The 14,147-nt window shown below is 38.2% G+C and overlaps 1 protein-coding gene across 12 annotated transcripts in view; it reads right to left on the reverse strand.

The window, feature by feature from the left end:
- MYO9A (myosin IXA) overlaps nucleotides 1–14,147 on the reverse strand; it is a 255,948-nt gene that overhangs the window by 163,620 nt on the left and 78,181 nt on the right. For 5 of the 12 annotated variants that reach the window (XM_055536869.1, XM_055536875.1, XM_055536876.1 and 2 more), the window contains exons 5-7: nucleotides 12,329–12,428; nucleotides 10,568–10,624; nucleotides 909–1,009 (exon numbers count right to left, since the gene is read on the reverse strand). In XM_055536869.1, the coding sequence (XP_055392844.1) occupies nucleotides 909–1,009; nucleotides 10,568–10,624; nucleotides 12,329–12,428 (258 nt within the window). Of the gene's footprint in view, nucleotides 1–908; nucleotides 1,010–3,640; nucleotides 5,376–10,567; nucleotides 10,625–12,328; nucleotides 12,429–14,147 lie in introns of those variants that run through there. The other 7 variants (XM_055536880.1, XM_055536877.1, XM_055536870.1 and 4 more) reach the window with 5 other exon arrangements.

Here is a 14,147-nt window from a genome sequence, read left to right on the forward strand (position 1 = left end):
ATGACAGAGGATGAGATGGCTGGATGGCATCACCGACTCGATGGACGTGAGTCTGACTGAACTCCGGGAGTTGGTGATGGACAGGGAAGCCTGGCGTGCTGCGATTCATGGGGTCGCAGAGAGTCGGACACGACTGAGCGACTGAACTGAACTGAACTGAATTAGAATCCTTAAGAGAAAGGTCTTAGAATTTGTATTTTTTTAAACAAAGTAACCAAGGTGATTTCTTTATTATTATATTTTTTAAATGCTTTCCCACATCATATTATACTGACCATCATATTATAATGCCTGTTTTAAAAACAGTAATGGAGACCACTGGACTATATGATCTAATATTAGGCCCTTACTGTGAAACATCTACATCTCAATTGTCCTTCCCTCCTGTCTCAGAAGAACACATGCCTCTCTTCCAGCCAATAGATAATCCCTATACTTGGGCTCTACATCTCATGAACTCAGTTTACTCTGGGACGTTATTATACCTATTTTCTGTCTAAATTTTCTCTCACCTAAACTTGACAAGAACTTTCTATCAAAGTAAGCTCACCTCTCTTTTACTTTAAGCAACCCACCCTTACACCCCACATTGTTTCCTTCCCTTCACAACAAGCATCATAAAGCAACAGTTAAGGAAGGTACATGGAGAGGTTTGGGGGGCACCATGAACTTCTATAATAATATGCAAATGTTTATGGATTACATTTTTAGGAAGAAGAGCTCTAATTTTCAATAGATTCTCAAAGAATTCATGACAAAAGAAAGCAATTCAAAACAAGTCTTTTACAAAAATAAATTTCCTAATTCTAAGTAATGCTTAAGATGGAAAAGGCACTAGATCAGGAATATTAGAAAACTGTTTCAAAGGATCTCTACTGAGGGTAAAGGAATACAAGAAATAAACTCACTGTCTTCGTGTCTTGGGAAGAAATCCTACCATTTCCATGGCTAGTTGTAAGCGTTCAAAGTCATGCCTCAAATCTTCCCCCTCCACGGTGAAGCAATCCTGCTTTTTTAAGAAAAATGGAAAAGAAAAATCAAGATTACCTATTGAAAAGCAACCTAAGCCACTCAGAAATATAGTAATTTTAGATAAGCATACCTATGCATATTTAGATATCATCAAATTCATTAGACTCTTAGGATATCCTACTACAAGCATGCAAACCAAACATATACCTACCTAAATACCAGTATGTTAACTTTTCCCTCTTCTTCACAACCACCCAAGCAAGGATCTCAAAAGTAACTTACAATAAGGAGCTAGCAAGAGTCATAAAATGTTCTGATACCAAGTTTGATTTTGAGTGGTTCTGAAGAGTCTTGGAGATGTGAAGCATTTAAGAGATCAATTCCACATACAAATGTTATTTATTCAACAAATATTTAATAGATGCCTATCTATATGCAAGATGCTGAACTAGATCCTGGGACACAAAAATATATTTTAGAAGAGGCATTAATTTAGTTGAGAAGAGGAGCCTAGACTTAATATAAAGATGTTTATACTACATCAACATTAGCTATCACATAAATAGTTCCTAACAAATAATATAAATAACATGGCAATCAGCAAAATAAAGACGTATATGTGAAAGCACAAAAACTTTCAAAAGAACCCTCATAATATAAGCCAGTAAAAACAGTTATGGACTACCAGACTAAAAAATATTACTCTTCTAGAGCAACTCTTGCATTTCAGTTCCCCCAAAAGTCAAAAGGTAACACTGTACCATTTGGTAATACTGTAAATCTTTAAAACAATTAAAAAAAGGCTTTACCTGTCTTCACTATGTGTTCTCATAGTCCCTTTACACTTACATTTTCAAAAACTTCCTCACATGTATTTATTTTTTAATGCCTATCTTCCTATGAAATGTTGTTATCAAATAGTCAATGAACACATGAACTATTATTTGTCTCATTTACTGCAGATTTCCAATATCAAGTCAGTGCTAAGAAGAAAGTAGGAAATTACTGGAATAAATATACAATCAATGAATTATTTAACTGAATGAGACATTACTTTTAAAGAAATAAACAAAGTGCTCATCTATTTTTTAAAAAGTACTTATCAAGTATCTACCATGTACAACCTGCTTTAGGGACTATAAAAATGAATATATATAAATAATAAAATTTTAAACACTGTCTTAAAATGCTATTAAAAATAATTCTATTCTCTATGGAAAGGTACACATGGATTTTAAATTCACTTTAAGAAAAGTTCTTTCTGACTAAAATTTTTGGTAAGTAATATTAAGACATATTTCTACAGACATGACAATATCCTAACCCACTAAAAAATTTTAACTTAACACATTTTTCTCTTTCCTAAAGTGTTTTAAAAGCTCTTTCTTTTCTTCCCCCTAAAACCACAAACAGCTCACTCATTTTATAATTTAGTAAAAATTTTTCTGTAACAAATAAGTGGAGGGAAAACAACCTATGCTTCAACTTGTGTAAACTCAGTAATACAGTAATGATTCTCATAAATGACAGCTTCTCTTATCTATCTCAAGAATGAATAAAACAGTGTGGATAAAATTTTGAGAGCATAAATTGAAAAAATAACTAAAATATAAATACATTTATACCTGCTGTTATCTATAATCAAATGTTCTTCAGAAATATAAGACCAAAATCATAATGAACTTTTAAATACTTGTATTTAACATGAACTTCCTTGATGACAATGGTATTAGAAAAACTAAGGACAGATTAATCTACCAGACCAGAAATATCATTATCTTAATTTGGGTTCATACAGATGCAAACCTTGAGACCAAGATTCAGTACAAGTAGCGTTGGAATGTAGGGAAGGCAACGTTGCCTAAATAGAGTACAATATTATAGTAGCTACCAAGGTGGGTAACTGGACTTTTCCAAAGTAACCTCTGGGAAACAGTATAAAAAATAGAAAGGTGAAGGAGCCATAACACTTAAATGTCACCTCTCATCAGTTCTGGAGATAAGCTGTTAATTCCTAGGTACTTTTACAGGACCAGGCAAGAGCACAAGGCCTTCCAGGATTCTAAGAAAAGCTTTTAAGCACCAGATACAAATACTGGCTGATGGAGGTCATTCAGAAAACAACAAAACAGTAAAGGTCAAAGAACGAGGTAGGGAACTAACCAACAACTGTTAAAACCCTTTCCACTGAAAGAAGACAGTTGATTCCTAATGTCAAACTCAGCTCAGGCTCTAGTCTTACGTGATAACATGCCACTGCACACTCCCCACAAATACACCAAAATATTCTTTCAAGCTATCAGCATTTTTTCCCTTTGTATGAGATGATGACAACCCTTTCTTATAAGTACCTACAACAAGCCTGGCATGTAGGAAGTATTTTGAGGGAGAGAAAATGAAGAGCAAAATCAAACTACACACGTTTCTCATATGCTGTCTATATTTCTTAGAATGCTATTTATAAAAATTATATTTTTATAGCTACTAGTTGATAATATAGGACATAAATCTGAATAATTGACTGAGAGTAAGGAGGGCAGCTGCCGGCGCACTAAGCAAGCCGGCGGCTGCGACCAGCGGCGGCCGAGAGGAGCTACCCCACGTCCGAGGTCAGGGGCAGAAGCCGGGAGGACCCCATGCCCGAAAGGCGGTGGCCAGGAGGAGTTACCCCACGTCCAAGGTCAGGGGCAGCGGCCGAGAGTGCCAGGCTGCGACGGCGCAGGAACAGCCGAGAGGAGCTACCCAAGTCCGAGGTCAGGGACGACGGCCGGGAGGAGCTACCCCACATCCGAGGTCAGGGGCGGCAGCCGAGAGGAGCTACCCTGCGTCCGAAGTCCGGGGCTGCGGCCGAGAAGAGATACCCGCGAACGAGGTCAGGGACGGTGGCCAGCAGGGAGGAGCTACCCCACGCCCCAACGCCGGAGGCCAGGGGCGGCAGCCGGGAGGAGCTACCCTACGCCAGAGGCCAGGGGCGGCGGCCTGGAGGACCAACCCCACCCGCCGGAGGCCAGAGGCGGCCGCCGGGAGGACCAACCCCACTGCGCGGTGGCTGCGCGGGCGCAGAAAGGGCGGCAGTGAGGAGATATCCCTCATCCAAGGTAAGGAGCAGCGGCTGCACTTTGCAGAAGCAGCCGTGAAGAGTTACCCCACGCCCAAGGTAAGAGAAACCCAAGTAAGATGGTAGGTGTTGCAAGACGGCATCAGAAGGCAGACACACTGAAACCATACTCACAGAAAACTAGTCAATCTAATCACACTAGGACCACAGCCTTGTCTAACTCGATGAAACTAAGCCATGCCCGTGGGGCAACCCAAGACGGGCGGGTCATGGTGGAGAGATCTGACAGAATGTGGTCCACTGGAGAAGGGAATGACAAACCACTTCAGTATTCTTGCCTTGAGAACCCCATGAACAGTATGAAAAGGCAAAATGATAGGATACTGAAAGAGGAACTCCCCAGGTCAGTAGGTTCCCAATATGCTACTGGAGATCAGTGGAGAAATAACTCCAGAAAGAATGAAGGGATGGAGCCAAAGCAAAAGCAATAACCAGCTGTGGATGTGACTGGTGATAGAAGCAAGGCCCGATGCTGTAAAGAGCAATATTGCATAGGAACCTGGAATGTCAGGTCCATGAATCAAGGCAAATTGGAAGTGATCAAACAGGAGATGGCAAGAGTGAATGTAGACATTCTAGGAATTAGTGAACTAAAATGGACTGGAATGGGTGAATTTAACTCAGATGACCATTATATCTACTACTGCGGGCAGGAATCCCTCAGAAGAAATGGAGTAGCCATCATGGTCAACAAGAGTGTCCGAAATGCAGTACTTGGATGCAATCTCAAAAACAACAGAATGATCTCTGTTTGTTTCCAAGGCAAACCATTCAATATCACGGTAATCCAAGTCTATGCCCCAACCAGTAACACTGAAGAAGCTGAAGTTGAACAGTTCTTTGAAGACCTACAAGACCTTTTAGAACTAACACCCAAAACAGATGTTCTTTTCATTATAGGGGACTGGAATGCAAAAGTAGGAAGTCAAGAAACACCTGGAGTAACAGGCAAATTTGGCCTTGGAATACAGAATGAAGCAGGGCAAAGACTAATAGAGTTTTGCCAAGAAAATGCACTAGTCATAGCAAACATCCTCTTCCAACAACACAAGAGAAGACTCTACACATGGACATCATCAGATGGTCAACACCGAAATCAGATTGATTATATTCTTTGCAGCCAAAGATGGAGAAACTCTATACAGTCAACAAAAACAAGACCAGGAGCTGACTGTGGCTCAGATCATGAACTCCTTATTACCAAATTCAGACTTAAATTGAAGAAAGTAGGGAAAACCACTAGACCACTCAGGTATGACCTAAATCAAATCCCTTATGATTATACAGTGGAAGTGAGAAATAGATTTAAGGGACTAGATCTGATAGATAAGAGTGCCTGATGAACTATGGAATGAGGTTCGTGACATTGTACAGGAGACAGGGATCAAGACCATCCCCATGGAAAAGAAATGCAAAAAAGCAAAATGGCTGTCTGGGGAGGCCTTACAAATAGCTGTGAAAAGAGAAGCGAAAAGCAAAGGAGAAAAGGAAAGATATAAGCATCTGAATGCAGAGTTCCAAAGAATAGCAAGGAGAGATAAAGAAAGCCTTCCTCAGCAATCAATGCAAAGAAATAGAGGAAAACAACAGAATGGGAAAGACTAGCGATCTCTTCAAGAAAATTAGAGATACCAAGGGGAGATTTCATGCAAAGATGGGCTCGATAAAGGACAGAAATGGTATGGATCTAACAGAAGCAGAAGATATTAAGAAGAGGTGGAAAGAATACACAGAAGAACTGTACAAAAAAGATCTTCACAACCCAGATAGTCACGATGATATGATCACTCATCTAGAGCCAGACATCCTGGAATGTGAAGTCAAGTGGGCCTTAGAAAGCATCACTACGAACAAAGCTAGTGGAGGTGATGGAATTCCAGTGGAGCTCTTTCAAATCCTGAAAGATGATGTTGTGAAAGTGCTGCACTTAATATGCCAGCAAATTTGGAAAACTCAGCAGTGGCCACAGGACTGGAAAAGGGCAGTTTTCATTCCAATCCCAAACAAAGGCAACGCCAAAGAATGCTCAAACTACTGCACAATTGCACTTATCTCACACGCTAGTAAAGTAATGCTCAAAATTCTCCAAGCCAGGCTTCAGCAATATGTGAACCGTGAACTTCCTGATGTTCAAGCTGGTTTTAGAAAAGGCAGAGGAACCAGAGATCAAATTGCCAACATCCGCTGGATCATGGAAAAAGCAAGAGAGTTCCAGAAAAACATCTGACTATGCCAAAGCCTTTGACTCTGTGGATCACAATAAACTGGAAAATTCTGAAAGAGATGGGAATACCAGACCACCTGACCTGCCTCTTGAGAAATCTGTATGCAGGTCAGGAAGCAATAGCTAGAACTGGACATGGAACAACAGACTGGTTCCAAATAGGAAAAGGAGTACGTCAAGGCTGTATATTATTACCCTGCTTATTTAACTTATATGCAGAGTGCATTATGAGAAACGCTGGACTGGAAGAAACACAAGCTGGAATCAAGATTGCTGGGAGAAATATCAATAACCTCAGATATGCAGATGACACCACCCTTATGGCAGAAAGTGAAGAGGAACTCAAAAGCCTCTTGATGAAAGTGAAAGTGGAGAGTGAAAAAGTTGGCTTAAAGCTCAACATTCAGAAAAGAAAGATCATGGCATCCAGTCCCATCACTTCATGGGAAATAGATGGGGAAACAGTGGAAACAGTGTCAGACTTTACTTTTTTGGGCTCCAAAATCACTGCAGATGGTAACTGCAGCCATGAAATTAAAAGACGCTTACTCCTTGGAAGGAAAGTTATGTCCAACCTACATAGCATATTCAAAAGCAGAGACATTACTTTGCCAACAAAGGTCTGTCTAGTCAAGGCTGTGGTTTTTCCTGTGGTCATGTATGGATGTGAGAGTTGGACTGTGAAGAAGGCTGAGCACCGAAGAATTGATGCTTTTGAACTGTGGTGCTGGAGAAGACTCCTGAGAGTCCCTTGGACTGCAAGGAGATCCAACCAGTCTATTCCAAAGGAGATCAGCCCTGGGATTTCTTTGGAAGGAATGATGCTAAAGCTGAAACTCCAGTACTTTGTCCTGGAGTTTGACTGGCGAAGAGTTGACTCATTGGAAAGGATTCTGATGCTGGGAGGGATTGGGGGCAGGAGGAGAAGGGGACGACAGAGGATGAGATGGCTGGATGGCATCACTGAGTCGATGGACGTGAGTCTGAGTGAACTCCAGGAGTTGGTGATGGACAGGGAGGCCTGGCGTGCTGCGATTCATGGGGTCGCGAAGAGTCGGACACGACTGAGCGACTGAACTGAACTGAACTGAAAGATGCTGAAGATCATTTAAGAAAAAAGAATATAAAAAACGTAGCCTGATTTGAATCCCAATCACATTATTAAATTGCTTCATCACCACGGGGGAAGTCACCTAAATTCTGAGTCACTGTTGCCTCTTGTGTGAAAGGTAATCATACCAACTACAACCAGCGGTTTTATGATGATCAAGTATAATAGGGATGGTAATGGTTTTTAAATGGAAAAGCATTTGCAAAGGAAGTTGTGCAGCATGCAGAGACCTTCGTACTAGACTGGCATAAAGCGAAAAAGGCAGAATTTGAGGGAATGACCCCAAATGTATAAACTGTTGGACAGTGAATAGCAGTAAAAGTGTTATGCTGTAGAAATGCTTAAGATATGGAGGATGTAAATATTATGGATTCAAAGGTTCCTGTCCAGTTACATAGGATTCCTACAGCAGGTCTACTTCATGGGAAAATGGGAGGTCAGGTACAATACAAATGGTTGGGTTCCTATAAAGGCAGTAATGACCAGGAAAGCTTGGCCTCACTAAGAATATGATGTTTTAATCCCTTTGCAGCATGGTGTTCAGTATCCTGAGACCCATTCTGGCAATTCTCACTAAACTCACCTGATAGTTGGACCCAACTATTCAAAGTTTAATTCAGAAAAATTTTAAATTAGGTGAAACTGTTTACATTGAAGTTATTCAGAACCAGCTTTAAGGTAAAATGATCAGAATAGATTATTATCATTTAAAGAAGGGAAATTAGCATTTACCATGTATCTTCTACATACCAGTCAATATCAGAGTCACTTGCCATATATAATCTTTAAATTCTCAAAACACAAGAAGTTAATTATGCATATGTACATTTTATTATACCTATATTTATAGGAAAGAAAATAGACTCAGCAGTTAAATAAGTCACCCAAATAACAGAGGAGGTTACACCAAAATCTGTTCTAAGTCCTCTGCTATCTTTCATGAAATACTAGTTGCTTGAGCTTGTTTTATTAATAGGTGATTTAATCCCTTTTAAGGAATTAATACAATGAGCAACAACAGGTCTCTTGTTAAAAGCAGTTTTCTCACTTAAGTTCCCCTTGGGATCACTTATACAATTTCATACAATGTATATTAAGTAATATAGCACAAACGGCAGAATCCTCCTTAATCCTCTCTTCCCATAAAGCTAGTCACATAAGTTCTAAAAACTCAGAGTAAAACAAGTTTACTTTGCCCCCAAATATGACATAAGGAGGTGCAAAGAGGAAAAAATTAACCAAAAAATCCTCAGATAGACTACTTGCTTCCATTAAAATGACCTTGCAAGAAAAAGCAGAAAAATTAAAGTTCCAATGATAATATATTTGAAAACATAATAAATAAGAGGATAGTGATGAAAGTAATATTAAGGGAGTAGGAGAGTATGGCTACAAATTTCTTCTAAAAGGAAAAGATGGATGATAATGCTTTCAGTGGTGGCGGCAATAGTGGAAACATTTACAGTGTGCTTTATGTAGAAGGCAATGGCACCCCACTCCAGTACTCTCGCCTGGAAAATCCCATGGATGGAGGAGCCTGGTAGGCTGCAGTCCATGGGGTCGCGAAGAGTTGGACACAACTGAACGACTTCGCTTTCCCTTTTCACTTTCATGCATTGGAGAAGGAAATGGCAACCCACTCCAGTGTTCTTGCCTGGAGAATCCCAGGGACAGGGGAGCCTGGTGGGCTGCCATCTATGGGGTCGCACAGAGTCAGACACGACTGAAGTGACTTAGCAGAAGTAGCAGTATTAAGCATTAAGCAATACATTAAGCTCTGTAGATGCACTAATTTAATACTCACAAAAGTTAAAGACCATTATTTTCCCCTTAAAGAGGGGATGAAAACAAAAAGACAAGTCACCTGCTTGGGTTGTCAAAACTAACAAGTAGATGAGCCAGTTTTCTAATCAGGTCTACCTACTTCAGAACCTAAAAATTCTTAAGCATTACTTAGACTGTCTAAATAGCAGACCAGCTGACAATCTCACTGTAAGCTCTGTACAGGCAATCAAGTCTTATATTCACTATATGAGTTTCCCAGTCTCCTACCTACTTCCCAATAAGGTGCACACAATCAACTGGCATACTAAGCAAAAGATTAAAGCTTCTCAAGAAAAAAAAACAGCATAAAATTTTTCTACTAAAAATTATCAGTATGTATAAATTTACTGTCTAAAATTTACCTTTTCTAAAACATCAAATCTGAAATTACAAACTACTTGATTATGAAACGGTACTGCAATTAAGCTGAAGGAAAAATTACTAAATCTACTCAAAATCTGATAGTCTTGCAATTAGCAGAGTTTGTAATCACATGCAGTGAGAATTAAAGTGATAGTTATTTAAAGCAGGATTAAGACATATTACGTTTCCAGGAGGCGTAGTTAATACATTAGTTCATTAGTTAATGAATATATAGATGAGTGTGTGTTTTCAGCCTTTCACATCTGACCTAGTTGTAAACTGAAGTAAAGGAAAAAGATTTTTTATGTTCTATTTACAATTACAAAGTTGTTTTTATAAATTATAACAAATAATGCTAAATTTACCTACTCATTTTATATTACATCATATATGCCTTTAAATCATACTTAATTTGAAACATAAAATAATCTTATTTAAAGGAATTTCAATTCTTAATTTTTTAGAAAATTACATAGAGGCTATAGCCTCTCTTGCTATTAAAAAAATGCATGTATTCATTATGTGAAGACTGTTAACAAACACATAAAACAGGAAGGATGCAACTTTTTAAAATAAACAGTAAATACTACCCATAATAGGAGGGTAACTAAACTACCACATAAGAATTGAAATAAATAAATAAATGTCAAGGGAAAAAAACCCTATAGGTTATAATGATCCATAACAATGCTGAAATTAGGAATGCAATCAATGTATTATTTTTCAAAATAAATACTGAATATAGTCTAAATATAGCCCCCCCAAATCCAAATAAGGTAAATTGTTTTTAATCAATAAACCACACATACACAAAAAAGTCAATTCTAACAAAATAAACACTGATTTATCTTCTTTCCTAGATTTTTTGTTTGTATTTCAGCTGACTTTCTTCCTAACTAAGTCACAAAAAGGGTCCTTTAGCAGGAACACAGGATACTTAGGCACTTGTACTGACCGGCTCAGAGTCAAAGCAATAATCATCCCAGCTCTGTCTGAGGGGTTTCTTTGTTATCTGAAAGTAAGGCAGATTAGTTAGGTAGAAGTAATGATTATTACACTCTTCTAATGATCTCTTAGCTGTAGTGTTCGGGTAGTACCGCCATTATCCAAAGAAAAGTTATTTTGTATAGCAGCACAAAACAACTAGATAAACATTCAGATTCTGGGAGTCATATATTATTATAACCAATCCATATTTGCTATTGTTCAGTTACTCTGAAATTTGTAATAACTGTTGAGTCCTATAGTCTGCAAATACTGACCCTAAGATAAGAATATGTATAGTATGGCCAGTAATTACAAAAAGATCTGGAAGAGGAGCAATAAACCCCAGATTTCTCTAGTATTAATTTTAGGGGCTTTCCCAGGTGGGACAGCACTAAAGAATTTGCCTACCAATGCAGGAGATGTAAGATTCCTGATTTGGGAAGATCCCCTGAAGAAGGAAATGGCAACTCACTCCAGTATTGTTGCCTGGGAAATCCCATGGACAGAGGAGCCTCGTGGGCTACAGTCTGTGGGGTAGCAAAGATTCAGACATGCTACACATATGCACATCAGCTCATTTTATCAGCAGTTGCTATTTTTTTTCAAAAGGAAACTATTTTATCATCCAAATTTAAGGCAAATAGTTTAAACAGGGAAGGGGGAAAACTCAAAAGCTAAATCAATGATTTTTTTAATATACTTAATTCAATACAGTAAAAACGCCTCATATTGTACCAAGAAGTTATATTTTAAATAATTTTTAAATTCTCATTATAGTAACAGAATTGTTGACTTATATAAATATGTAGTTTCAAAATTATGATATATCAGTTATACAGCCTGCTCTATATCTTACAAAATGTGAGATGTTACTTTCAAAGCCCTAAATACATACTACAATCTTTGAGCCACCATCCAAGTGTCAATTTAATATCCCTCAGAAGAACTTTTAAAATTACCATAAAGGAATTTCTTTCCACAAACATTACATCTTGCCTCAAACAATTAAAAATGAGGGGAGACAATCTGTTACCTAAATGATGTACTGTCAGATCAATTTCATTATTACTGATTCTAGAATTTTTGTTAATATAAGAAATAAAATCGAACAAACCAATGCAATGAAAAGTTGTGAGAATTACTCCTTATTATGGAAGTTTAGGGGAGAATTTTTTAAGTTTCAAGGTAAAACACAAATTCTCTAAGTCATTTCCTTTAATGAATTTTCACACTGAGTATTTAATAGGATAATCACTAAATTATAAAAATAATCATACTCTAAGTCAGTATATAATATCATGCAAAGAGGTATATATATTAGGCTTCAAAACATGCAAATACAAGTTTCAGTAATCCTTTGTTAGGGCAAGCATTAATCATTAGTAACATTTAACATGCTCTGGTCTGTAAAAGGTAAATCACTTTACTTATTGAAAAGTGTCAACCATTTTTCTAAATTAGAGGTATCTATAAACAGTTTATTATTCTCCCAAAGAGTCTCACAAAAAGCAAAAGGCACATAACTATCTTTTATGATTCATATAAGAATAAAACTAATTTTTACACTTGAGAAGTACATCACATAATTTTTAGATAGTATACATGAAAATGCTAGTTAACAGCCACGACCAACCAGGTTGCAAAAACAGAGTACTAGGGAAAGAACTTTTCTCAAGAGCTAAAACTTAATAATGCCTTACATTTCAAAATGATATTCATGAACTCTCACCTGATTGAGATAATGATATTCTTCTGGTTGTTTAAGATGGAATGCTAATCTCTCTTCTTCACTTGCTCCTGCCAGAAGGTAATAAAATACATGATAGTTCCTGTTGGAAACAAAGAAGTATGGTTTTATAATGAACATGGTCTATGGTTATCATTTAACAAGAAAAAGAAATTAATTTATAAATGGTTTCAGCTTTGCTTCATTTTTTTAATACAAAGGTGATAAACTCTACTGAAATACTACAGGGGAATTCTCTGGCAGTTTAGTAGTTAAGACTCAGTGCTTTCACTGCCATGACACAGGTTCAATCCCTCGTAGGTGAACGAAGATTACACAAGCCACAAGGGACGGCCAAATAATAAGTACTACAAAATAAGATAATGTTTTGTATGTTGAATCAAAAGACAAAGGTGAAGGCAGCAATACACTAAAGACCCCTAAAAATTCCCTCCACAAGACCAATTAGAAAACTAGCAAATTTGTCAGAATCAACTCTAGAAATCAACCAAAAATGTAAAGCAATATAGAGAGTGTTTATACAAGAAAAAGAGCTGAATGTCAGTATAAACAGAACCTTGGTGGCCTTTTAACTTGCCCTATTCCATCTCCTGCTTACCAGATACATGTAGCTTTCAATACCAACAGCTTACAACTGAGGTGGACACCAGAAGTCTGGCAGCTTCCAGAAGAGGGCAGAACAGGGGTGAAGTTCATTTAGAACCTCATTCCCTGAAAAATATCATTATTTGAACTGTCTGGTAGTTCCGTGGATGAAGTCACTTTCATTACTATTTCTGTCTTTATTTGATGCGATTCAGAGTTATTACCCCAGTATGAAAATCTTTGTTTCAGAGACATTTGTAAGAAACAATTAGTGGCAATTTTTTTGAACATACCAGCTGCCTGAACCGATGAATAAATATTAGGGCAAACTGTAAGCTAACCAAACAACTTAAAGAGAAATGCTGGGAAATGAGACATCCACAGAGGCTTTAAAAAGCTCCAGTGAGTTCCTGGGAATCTAGAAGGCCATATGCATGCATAAAGTTGTGTCCATGCCCAGGGCTACATGTCTACTCAGCAAAGAGAAGAGGAAATACTAAGCTCTCACCTATCACTAACTCTGAAGATCTCCACAAGCAGGAAGTAAAGACTAAGGCAGAATTATAAAATGCCTGCCTAGGAGTTAAAAGTCATGGTCCCTGAAACAAACACTAGAAGACTTATTGTTACCAACCATTTATGGAATTCTATGTTCAATCACTCCCTGGTGGCTCAGACGGTAAAGAATTTGCCTGCAAAGCATAAGACCCAGGTTCAATCCCTGGATGAGGAAGGTCTCCTGGAGAAGGAAATGGCTAAACACTCTTGCCTGGAGAATTCCATGGACAGAGAAGCCTGTCCATGGGATCACAAAGATTTGGACACAGCTGACCAACTACCACTGAGAAGCTAACCAAGGGCTTCCCTGGTGGCTTAGTGGTAACGAATCCTCCTGCCAGTGCAGGAGACACGAATTTGATTCCTGGGTAGGGAAGATCCCCTGGAGAAGGAAATGGCCACCCACTCCAATATTCTTGCCTGGGAAATCCCATGGACAGAGGAATCTGGCAGGTTACAGTCCATGGAGTAGCAGAAGAGGCAGACACAACTTAGTGACTAAAAAACAAGTTAACCAAGCAGGTATTTAAATGGCTAAACTCGAAAAAAAATTAGACTTCAAATTAGCTCAGAAAATTCACAAACAGCAGGAACAAAATTAACAACCACAAATCCTAGGAGGGGGAGGAACTCGTATCTACAGCTCCCAAATGATTAT

Source organism: Bubalus kerabau, chromosome 10 (genome assembly GCF_029407905.1).
Source record: "Bubalus kerabau isolate K-KA32 ecotype Philippines breed swamp buffalo chromosome 10, PCC_UOA_SB_1v2, whole genome shotgun sequence".
Lineage (NCBI taxonomy): Eukaryota > Metazoa > Chordata > Mammalia > Artiodactyla > Bovidae > Bubalus > Bubalus kerabau.